The sequence below is a fragment of the Mesoplodon bidens genome, assembly GCF_964165515.1.
Source record: "Mesoplodon bidens genome assembly, contig: HAP1_SCAFFOLD_1109, whole genome shotgun sequence".
Taxonomy (NCBI): Eukaryota; Metazoa; Chordata; class Mammalia; order Artiodactyla; family Ziphiidae; genus Mesoplodon; species Mesoplodon bidens.
This window is the reverse complement of record NW_027672375.1, coordinates 64,993-77,058: the sequence shown is the minus strand read 5'-3', so window position 1 is coordinate 77,058 and position 12,066 is coordinate 64,993. Positions and strand designations below refer to the sequence as shown.

At 37.4% G+C, this 12,066-nt stretch overlaps 1 protein-coding gene across 1 annotated transcript; it reads right to left on the bottom strand.

Annotated features, from left to right (window-relative positions):
- Positions 1 to 9,386: 9,386 nt before the first annotated feature.
- On the bottom strand, positions 9,387 to 11,718 carry LOC308610293 (MSL complex subunit 3-like; the record flags this gene model as incomplete). Its single annotated transcript, XM_081259483.1, has 2 exons — positions 9,387 to 9,969; positions 10,149 to 11,718. The coding sequence occupies one exon, from the start codon at positions 11,716 to 11,718 to the stop codon at positions 10,150 to 10,152; it is 1,569 nt and encodes a 522-aa protein (XP_081115609.1). The 3' UTR covers positions 9,387 to 9,969; position 10,149.
- Between the last annotated feature and the right edge of the window lie 348 nt (positions 11,719 to 12,066).

The window sequence follows — 12,066 nt, the reverse complement described above, 5'->3', positions numbered from 1 at the left end:
CCCGCCCCTCCGCCATTACATTTTCATTTCCCAGAAGCCTGCAGCATCTGCGCGTTGCCAGACCCTCATCCTCAAGTGTTGTTGGCACTGGCTCCACACACTTTCACTCTTCATCTCATACCAACACGGCTTCGTGTTTCTCCATCCGCTGGAACCATCCTTTCCACCGTCACTAATGAACTCTGTGTTGGCCACTCCACTGGTACATACTTTTTTTTTTTTTTTTTGCGGTACGCGGGCCTCTCACTGTTGTGGCCTCTCCCGTTGCGGAGCACAGGCTCCGGACGCGCAGGCTCAGCGGCCATGGCTCACGGGCCCAGCCGCTCCGCGGCATGTGGGATCTTCCCAGACCGGGGCATGAACCCGTGTCCCCTGCATCGGCAGGTGGACTCTCAACCACTGCGCCACCAGGGAAGCCCCACAGGTACATACTTTTAATCTCTTCACTGTATTCAATAGTCGAGAGACATTTAATTCAATGGTTAATTCTCCCTTTGTCAAATGAGCTACTATCGTTTAGATTCCTTCCTAAGAGGCACTCCTGGATTTCCTCATTCATCTCTGTTTCTTCTTTTCTAGACCATTTTTTTTCTAGACCTGCCCTTTCTACATAATTCCTAAATATGGTGCTTTGAATAACCTCCCTCTTCCTCATTGGATTTCAAATGAGTTAAGAAATAAAAGAAGTAGGTTAAGCATATGGGAGCAAAATACAGTATTTGTAAGTGATGACGTCAACATTTAAGACTGTGGCTTATACATGTGGACTAAGAGTCTTCCTAATAACAGACCCTGGATATAGACAGAGTCACTCAGACAATCACAGTTTAGAACCATCCTACCTACACACACTTTGTCAAAGGTGGCTCCCTAGAAAAAGAGGAGAGGAAAAAACAGAGCTAGGCTTAAGCACGATCATTATGCAACTGAATACATGCCATTATGAGAGGATGTGAGAGGAATGAAGAGAACCCAGCAGTGCTATGTTTCTTCTCTGTGGAAGGAAACATCATAGATGGGTGTGAATGGGTACAGGCAATCCCCGTAACAGCTGGAACTCTGGAGGTTGTATAAAGAAATAAAAGCCATAAACACTACGTGACAAGTAAGTGACAAGTCTATAAACAGATGAGGGAAGACAACAGAATGAGAAAGGCCTTCCTAGGCTACCCAATAGAAAATAGCATCCTTACCCACTTACCCAATGCTTGTTTTCCTCTTATACCACTTACAGGCTGACACAAATAGTTACTCATTTATGATTTACCTAAATTACAAAAAAAAAAAATCCTTGAGTACAGGATCCAAGATGTTTCCTCAGTATCTATAACAGTAACCTGAATGAAGTAGGCATTGTTGAGTGAATGAATAAATGAATTCAAAAACAAGACAAATATATAAAGTGTCATATCACTTCCTTGATGGAAGAGACTGCTGCTCTCTAGGCTTCAAGGAGGTACAATTTGAGCTGGACTATAAAGAATACAATTGTTCTAAGTAAGATGGTGAGAAGACCATGACCAGAAGCAAAACTGAAAAAAAATCACGAGGCATTTTGGGGTCTGTGATATTTATTAGCATTGACATTACATGAACTTCTTTTTTATTGCTGTAGTGTAAAGAAACATCATAAAATATGTGGGAGATTAAAATCACACATTTAATTTTTTAATTTATTTTCCCAGCAAAATGATTAGAAGTTACTGACTTTAATGTGTACCTTTATAAACTTCTATGTTCTGGAGAAGAATACATGGTGGTGGTGGTGGTGTGTGTGTGTGTGTGTGTGTGTGTGTGTGTCTACACACACATGCACATGCAAGTGTGTATGTATAACCCTCCCTACAAAGAAATAATATTTAAATAGTACATGTTTATTAAAAAACATATAAATCATATTTTAAAAGTCTTTTTTCTTATCTACTTACTTCCAAAAATTACAAATGAATTATTGCCTAAATTTTTCCCAAACTGACATACTGGCAAAGGCATTTTTCCTCCAATTACTATAGTCTATATATTTTTCTTACTTCGAAGTTTTTTAGCAGAGTGAGTTTTTTTTATTTCTTTTTTAATTTCCTGGGTTCAGACACGTCCTATAAGTAATCACATGCTATTTTATTTTCTGTGGGTTCTGTTAATTGCAGTAAGATGTAATGTAGCCTGAAAAATAATATGTAAAAAGAGTCTATGCTTATTAGCTGTAAGTTGGTTCACTGAAAAACTAACGTGAGATTGCAAAATATTCTAGTATTCTTTTTCTTCAAGATCAAAATTTCAAAAGACTATGGAGCAATCAAGAATAGCACAGATAAGATTCCTGCTGTTTCTCACTAGGGGGTTGAATAATCTTCTGATTCTTTCCCTATAATATTACACAAAATTGCTTGTATTAGGCAGTAGCCAGTATCAAAAGAACACAATTATGAGTGAGATAGCTTTCTATGATCTATAGACTATATCTGATTTTTAATTTTGCATTTTATCCATATTGATTGGATAAATGTGAAGAGTACCTATTAGATTGAATAGCTTAGCTTACAAATGAAATTTTAATGGTTTTAGTTTGCCTACACATTTTCAAGCTTTTAACTGTCATTTAAGACCTGAATTTTATGTGGCTTTTTACTCAGAACTTAGCCAAAAGACCTAGAAAGGTCGATTTCATTGCTCTTCTATCTGAAAGATATTTTAGTCAAACTAAAGAACTGAGTGCATTTTGTAACCATCATATTTCAGCGGAGAATACTTTTTAAAAGTCCACACCATTTGTGGCCCTCTGAAAATTTTGTCTGCCCTAGACAATTAGCAAGGTCCAACAGAGGGGCCAGTAGGCCAAGCATATTTTATCATTGCCCATTGTGAAACTTTGGGCAAGAAGAATGTTTTAGAACTCTGATCTTTAAAAACTAGTGTGTAACTGTATTTCTACTAGTCCTCAGGCATGCATGATGATTTAGAGAACATTAATTATTTATGAAGCTTTTCTAATAAAGGGCACATATACTTTTCCTACCACACGTGGATGTATTAAGCATACCTTTTTTTGAGGTGAAGATAAAAATCGCTCTTGCAAATATTATTTTCATTCAGTAACTGAAGAAAGAATAGCTACAAAAGTCAATGCACATTCAGAAGTGACAGTACTATCTCTGAAAAGAAATTTATTTACATATATTCTATATAATTTCAATTTGGCATTTTGTACTTTGGTTTTTAAAAAATTACAATAACATAATTGCATAGTTATTATTTTAATAGCATCATTTGACTTACTGATTTTGCTCTGATTTTTTATTGTTTGTGTTTTCCAAAATTATAAATGATAGCGCTATTAAAAATTGGTGATTTAATTTTTGGGGAGAATCTTTAGAAACACTGTTATCTCCTTGGTGTATAACAAATGACAGAGAGTAAAAGAGCAAATATGGAAAAAAGGAAGTTAATGCCAGCATTAACTTGAGTCTTCCTTTTTCATGTTCCTATCTATGGTTTTGTTTTATATAACTCATGATTAGTTTTTTCTATGTAAAATATATGTCTACATAATTACCTCTCTTAGAAGTATTAACTAACATTAGGTAAGCAGATAAATAAATTATTAATTTTTCAAATATAATAATTTTTCTATTTCTTTTAATATTTTAATTTTTTTTCCATTCATTAAGGAGATGTTTCTTAATATACCAAATATTTATTGAGGGCTTATAAGGTGCTGAGTTTAGTTCTCATTCTCAAGGAGCTTAAATTATGTTAGCAATCTTCACCTGGCAAATACTAGTATGTTTCAATGTCCAAGAGAACAAACAATGATATGATACTTAATTTCTGTCAGATTAGCACCTCTTGCAATTTCTTTGTTACCTTGCAACTGTTTATTGATCATGCAGGATGACAAGGGCACTTCTAGGCAATGGGGATACACTGGAAGCCAAAACTGTCAAAAATTTTCCTTTTTTGAGTTTATTTTTCTAATGCCAAGCTCACTATCAAAGCAGAGCTCTGTGTGCCTGAGTCCAGCTCAGATCACCCAGCAGAAATACCCCACTGATTCAGTGGCTTGAGCATTGTTGGTTTAAGCCACTGAGATTTTGAGTGGTTTGTTCTATAGTAACAAGTAATTGATATAGGCCAAGACACAATAAGCATAATATACAAATGAATAATAAAATATTAGAAGAGTTTTTCTCAAATATTTTGGAGTCAGGATTTCTGTGCTCTCTTAAAAATGGTTGCAGATCACAAAAAGCTTCTGTCTATGTTGATATCTGTTGATATTTACCATATTAGATATTAAAATAAACTTTTAGAATAAATATATTTGTTTAAAAGTGACAATAATTAACCTATTACAGGTTAACCTACTTTTATAAAAAACCTATACTTTTCAAATCCAAAATATAAAAATAGAAGAGTGGCATTGTTTTATATTTTTGCAAATCTATTTTTTTGCATATCTTACTAATTAGATAATAACTGGATTTATGTATTGCATTCTTCATTCAGTCTATTGAGATATGTTGTTTTCCTTGAAGAAAATGAAGACAAGCTCACCTCATACAGTTATGTAGTTGGAAGAGAAGGGTATTTTACCAGCCTTTAAAGATGATGCTGGATATATTTCTCTGATATGACATCAACACTAAATAACTATTAATTTCTTAGAGTTTGTTTGCAAAGTGGAATCTGTAACTATGGCAATGAATTCTTCATTTTCTCTTACATTAAAATCCACTGGTGATTCTTTCACTTTGAATGGGTCTCTCACATATGCATGATTTTGTAACTTCATATATTAGCCATTAAGAAAATGGTGATTATGTCTTATGTTGACATATTTCATTATACAATATAAAAAGTCACTACCAATTTCATCAGAAAAGCCATTAATACTGGGACACTGATACAAGTTTTCTAAAATGCTAAATTTTGCTTAAAAATTTAATTGTATATTGGCAATGTAGTGCCTAGCATTAACCTTTTTAATTGTAATGTAAATGCCTAACATTAAGCTTTTGATTACCAAGGCATCCATTTTAAAGGCATTTATTTATCTTGAATAAACATATTGCCAGCTGTGTGACACAGCTACTGTCAAAATAACTAGATAAGGAACCAGACTGTTCTACCCAAGAAGGTCCCCTTTTAGAAAGCCCTGGACCTAGAGATTGTCATACTGAGTGAAGTAAGTCAGACAAAGACAAATACCATATGATATCACTTATATGTGGAATCTAAAAAAAAAAAAAGGTACAAATGGACTTATTTACAAAATAGAAATAGAGTAACAGATGAAGACAAACTTATGGTTATCATGGGGGAAATACTCTGTAATGACCTATATGGGAAAAGAATCTAAAAAAGAGTGGATATAAGTATATATACAACTGGTTCACTATGCTGTACTCATGAAACTAACACAACATTGCAAGTCAACTATACTCCAATAACAATTAAAAAAAGAAAAAAGAAAGCAAGCCCCGAGTGACCTAGATAACCGACAGCTTTTCCCTACCCTCACCCTAATTCCAACTCCTTATGTTTATGCACCAGTAAAGAGTTAGCTCACAAAATCCTAGGCACCCCACCTATAAAAGACAGAGTCCAAGTCCACACTCCCTCTCTTTCTCTCTACCCACGACACTTGCTGTGTGAGCCTCAGGTGTACCAGGTACCTTCCAGGACTTTGAGTAATAAATTGTCTTATTCGAAGCTTCCTGATGGTTTTGCTGAGGTACGTCCTGTAATCCTAATAAGAACTGGGAAGTCTGCCCAGTCACAACAAGGGCCCTGGTGGTGGTGAGAGGGGATGTCTGTTGGCACCAGACCAGGTGAGTCCCTCAGGCATTGGTAGCAGAGAACATCACCATCAGTAGGCTGAGACCCACACAAGAGGCAAGGAATTCTGTCAGGGGTTTTCCTTCAAGGGACAGGCTCACTTGGTTCATTTTCAAGAAATATCTGGAAATACCCAAGTCTGAACAACCATAGTTTGTCTGTCACTTGTTCTTTCAAGTAAAAATAAATGTTTTTTAAAAAATCAGCTGGCTTGGCTTGCATCTCAAATAATTGCACAAGTGTGTTTCCTCGAGATGACCTTTGTGTAATAGAAGTACTTATACACACGTCCCATTTCATCTACAGAAGATTAAAATTAGGTCCACTTGAAGATCCAGATATATGAAAATGAGTAATTGCTATCGATTTTTCAAGAGATTTCTTAAATAGGATTGCCTTTAAAAATGTGTAGGTACATGACGATGAAGAATAAAGTGACCATTCATGAATGTAGTATACTAGTCGACCACTGCAGTTCGGTGCCATCCCTGGATTTGTGCCAAAAGGCCAGCAGCTTTACCCACCATTGCTCTTGTGTCATCAATGCACATGGCAACACAGTGGAGAAAAAAACAAGTAATGCCATCACATTATTATGAAAATAGTCTGTGTGTTCCGGATAACCTATAAAGGCCTTGAGGACTCATTGAATGCTGCAGACCACATTTTAAGAATTTTTATAACATAAATACATGAAAGTAAATGAGTGTCATAAAGGCCATCAGGAGAATTGGAAAAGGGGATGATGCGTGATTTTAAAAAGAGTGACCTGTTTTAATGGTACTGAGAAGGCAATCTTTGAGTAAAGATGTAGAGGATGAGAGTATGAGTCACAAACATACCTGGGGGAAGAACCGACAAGGTAAAAAGCATAATTGAGGGGCTTCCCTGGTGGCGCAGTGGTTGAGAGTCCGCCTGCCGATGCAGGGGACACCGGTTCGTGTCCCGGTCCGGGAAGATCCCACATGTGCCGCGGAGCGGCTGGGCCCGTGAGCCATGGCCGCTGAGCCTGCGCGTCCGGAGCCTGTGCTCCGCAACGGGAGAGGCCACAACGGTGAGAGGCCCGAGTACCGCAAAAAAAAAAAAAAAAAAAAAAAAAAGACCAATGAGAACCTCAGTCTAATTCCCAACAAGACGTGATTTCTACTATGTTGTTCAGAATGCTTTATGAAAGTATGGAAATATCTACATTAATATTTTTCTTTAATTTTTGAAGTAAACTATTCTTGTAAACACTTAAAATTAATTGTAAACAATGATAAATCTGATCTATCAGACTAGTGTTGCTTCATGAGTGGAGCGTTCTCTTGAGGGCTGTCTCTCTTGAGGAAGAGGAAGAAACACAGCAGGGAGATTGTCTGATCCTTTGAGGGGGCACATCATAAAATTGTGGGCTGGACCTCACCCATAAATTGCTAGAATAAGAGCTGGTCCTCTCCCATGAATATTTAAACTGTCCCTGGGAACCCTAGAGTGTTTTTTGTTTGTTTGTTTTTTAAATCACTGCTAGAAGGACCTAGTTATGCGCTGGAAACTGCAAAACTACACAAGCTGGAGAAGACTAATTTTCGAGGGGCAGTAAACATAATCCTAGGTTTAGTTATGGAGATGATGAATGTAAGGCAGGGTTTCTAAACTAAAAAACACTTTACAAAATGTTTCCTCTGTCTCTTCATATCAGACCAAAATTGACTTTCTAAGAAAGCTGAAATACAACGGAAAAAAGCAATTCAGAGATATTTAGATATTTCAGACACGTTATGTTGAATGGTTCCTGTTGACCTGTTTTACACAAGATAGTCAAAATAGCTTCATGTGCTGCCATAAAATTTTCCAGTATTCCTATTTAGTATTTTTTACATGACGATTCTTATTTTCTTGATGCCAGTAAGTAATTACTTTTCAAAAGCAAGAACAGTGGGCCCGTTTTCTTATTTCTATTGAGTTAGTGTTCATTTTGGCAGTTACTATAATTGCATAGTGCTGAATTCAGGAACACTAGCCAGAAAAATAAAATGGGAACGGGTACAGTGCTCTTACGATTCACATACTAGTTTCCCTAAAAATGATTTCACAAGTGCAACACTCCTCTCTCTCCAAAGTCTTCCAAAACACTACAAAGGGAATATGATCGAAAGCATTTTTTTCCATCTCAAGGCAAAACAAGTGGAGGAAAACTAAAATATAAAAGGAACAAAGCACTCTCTATAATTACACTTGCAAAAATGTTTCATTTCCCCTAAATATCGCATATGTTTTCAATAGTACTTATTTTGCATGTTTAATATTATTCATAGTTACTGGAAAATACTACTCTTGAGAATCAAATCCTGTTATGTAGGAGAAGCCCACTTCTGTTAAACTAGTATGAATAAATGACAAAAACAACTTTCTATAATTTATTAGTTATTATGATTGTATTTTTAAAATAGATAATCTATTTCAAGAAAAGTTCTTCTGAGATAGAGGAGCTTCATCTCAAAAGTGATGGGAGAAAGATCTACAAAATCAAAGAATCTAGAAATGTAAATAGTTGATACAGAAAACAAAGGGAAAAGAATAACATTCCCAAATAGTTATAAAGTTTCCATTAAGATTTTACTAGTAGCTGGGGCCATTTGATTCTTCTTATTAAAGGAATAAGGAGACAATTTGTTATAAAATATTTATTATGTTGCTACTTTGTATTAAGTTAATATGAAAAATTCAAGCATAAAAATGCAATATCATTTACAATGAGGCCATAAAGTTACAGGCTATAACTTATGAGTGAGCAGAGTCTGAACCTTCTTTATGATCTTGTTGACATATAGTAGTTCAGGTTTCATTTGGCCTCTATGATAGTTACTTATAGTGAAATTTTAGGGCTACTCCTCCCAGTACCCCATTTTGCTAATTCCCCTGCCATAGTTTTCGTATATAGCTATTTCATCATTCCAAAAAGCAATCCAAGCAATGGTTATCCAATAAACTCTAAGCACTTAGTGAGCTTTCAACTAATGTTCATTGAAGAAAGACTGAATAAATGATTCTATTTCAGACTTAACTTTTGAATAAATATTTTATTCATCCATGGATAAAAGAATACTTAAGAAATTTTAAAATATATATCTTATTTTCTACATAATGTTTGGATTTTATAATTATCTAAGCTGATGTATTTGTTATATTTCAGATTACATCATTTTAGCAGGCTTTTGTACTATGTAAAAAGGCTACCTCATAAGAAGAAACATTGTTTTACATTTGAGAATTTTTTTTCAATTTTGTATTTTGAAATAATTATGTAATTATGGCAAGTTCCAAAAGTACTACATCGATTACATTGTAACATTTACCAAACTTCGGCTAGTGATAACCACTTATAAAACTATAGTACAATGTCCATAACTAAAAAATTGATATTAGTACTGTTGAAGAGGAAACATTTTTCCTCTATTCTTGTAGGTTCTTTTGCCTGGTCTACTAATTAAGTTGACATAAGACATTAACAGGAGAAAAAAATGAAATTTTGTGTATATGGAGCCTCACATAGAATTGAGAGGATTCAAGACAGGCAGTTAAGGCTTGTGTGCCATGCTGAGCTAAGGAGAAGAGGTAGGGGTCTGGGATTCCAAAGGGGAGGAAGACAATTTATAGGGAGATGGGAAGAACCAATGCTTGGTAAACAAATGTTTGTCATGCCACGTAGAGATAATGGGACAAGAGGAATTTCTTTTTTTTTTTTTTCAGGCAATGCTTTATTTAGATCACCAAAAATAAGGTTTTATAGAAAAGGAACTGTAACAAGCAAATGTATAGCTGCAAATTTTCTTTTTGCCATCAATATCAACCCCCTCTAAAATATTCTGGGACTACTTTTCGGTTTCCAAGTAAAACTAATGTTTTGTTGCTCAGCCTCATCACAAGAATGAAAACGGTTTGCAAAACAATTTTGTTTAATGCTAACAAATAGTTTAAAAATGTGGTTATTGCTAAAAAGTAACTCCGTCTACTGAAACAGCCCAACCTACGCACACTTTCGTGAACATTTCACTGTGAACACAGCTGCTCTTTTCCCGCCGTCACAGATGACATGTACCGTGGCAAGGGTCACATGTTGGAGGCCGTTCAGGTACCTAGGAAGTAATCCTTAACAGAAATAACTACGGTAGGTAAGCAACTCAAACAAATGGGCCCGCCTCTGCCACACCCCCCCAAGGCGGGTGTCGCATTCGCTCTAAGGAAGGCCCACCAACTCCCTAGTTCTTTATCGGGAACCGAGAGTGCAAAGCTAGATAGAGAAGCTGTTCTTCCAGAACCATCAAAACCTTAATAAATCGCCCTGGGGTTCTTCGTGCTGTAGTGCGCCTCACAGGCAGCAACATAGGCAGACTCTGGGAAAAAGTCATCATGGTATTCTGCTAAAAACCTCAGAAAGAGATCAAAGTGCTTCAGTAAAGCCTTCAGATTCTTCTCAGAAAAGGACATCTTTCCAAGGATTTCTGGAAGTTTCACGAACAATCGCAGCAAGTGTTGCGCCCCATAAATGTAAGAGGGTGGAGGTGGCTGGTCACCTGGGGGGTAACTGTCGGGTACAGGTTTCCAGGAGAGGACCTCATTTATTTCATTAGTTCTTCTGCCTTCAAAGCCAGCAAACCCCGCACTCCCTTCCTTGCTAGGGGTCAGAGGAACGGGTGAGGATGATCTGCTATGAACGGGTGTCTTCTTTTCCAGGTGCAGGAACAGCTTGGGCATGCTGGCAGACGCGTCCTGCTGCCGGCGCTTGGGCTGGGGCGAGGCGCTGCTCTCCGACAGCCGGTCGCAATTGGCCGAGTGGCGTGTGGACCGCCGCAGAGACTGCAAGGCTTCCGGCTCGGCTTTGCGCCTTTTGGGGGTGGCTGGCTCGCCTGTGGTGGGCTGACTCTCTGTGGACTGTGGTGTGGATGGATTCAACAAAGGTGGGCTTGGAGAGAGCTCCTCTGGGTTCCTATTAGTGTTTGTGGTACTTTCCTTAATCGGAAGAAAAAATTTGGACGAAGTCACCTTTTTATACTGAACTTGTTCATATGGATAGAGCAAAACCAATGGGAGAGTGTAATCAAAGGTTATTCTTAATCCATCCACCATCTCCTTACAAAGGTCAACGTTCTTTTCTGCTGGGATATAATGCACATTCATGTTGGCATGTGGCATAGCGTGATGGTGACGAGGCCTCTCATTGGCTGAAAAGGCTGCATTGATAGCAAAATGCTTCACGTATGATTCCAAAATAGTTATGATGTTGGTCTGGCACGGAAGTTTCACTAACCGTTTCCTCCTGTTGATATAGTAACAATCGTCCTCAAGCTTCTTCTTCAGAACTTCAGGGATTTCTATAGTTATTGTTCTTTCTTCCATTTCCTTTTTTGCATGCAGCTCTGGTTCCTCCTTCACTTCAGTCTTTTCTTCAATATCACTTTCTTCACTTATTTCTTCATCCTTTTCTTCACTACTGTCATCAGAAGAACTGCTTATTGAGTTTTCAACATTTTCATCTTTTTCTTCAGCAGGGAGGCTTTTTAAGACAGAATCCACACCAGGCAACCTGCAGCGCTTCTTCTTTCTTCCTGTGCTTCTCAGGCGAGCTACAGCTTTCCTTGCCAATTTACGCTGTAATCTCCGATTTTCATCGGTGTCACGAAGGACATGATCTTCAGCTGCCCATCTATCCCAGCTTCTGTTCCAACCATTAAAATGGATCAGATATTCTGGGATCTTTCTGCCTTTTTCGTCTTTCCCAACAATAACATCGACAATCTTGGCATCGTAGAGCACTCGCGCCTTGGTGGGGTCAGGCTCGAAGCACAGCACTTTCTCCCCTGAGTGGAATTTAAATTTCATGCCCTCGCTCGCGCTCATTTGCTCATCGTAAGAGGAATTTCTTGATAAATAAGAACAATGGTAGCATTTTTGTGATAATATTTAGTCTTTTGTCCTCAATTCCTAAAAAACTCTTCAGAGCCATAAAGCGTCTTGTTATTCATAACAAGCTCTTTTGTGCCACAACTGGGTTTATGTTAACACAACTGGGTGACATTTGGAAGCACCTAAGGATGGGGGCTGGTTGTCAGGAGAACCAACATTGTGGTTAGAGGGTTGGAGCATTCAGTCCCACCCCAGGACATCTAGAGAAGGGAGAGGGGCTAGAAATTGAAGTCACCAATGGCCAATGAGTTATTCAATCTTGCCTAAGTCATGAAGCCTCCA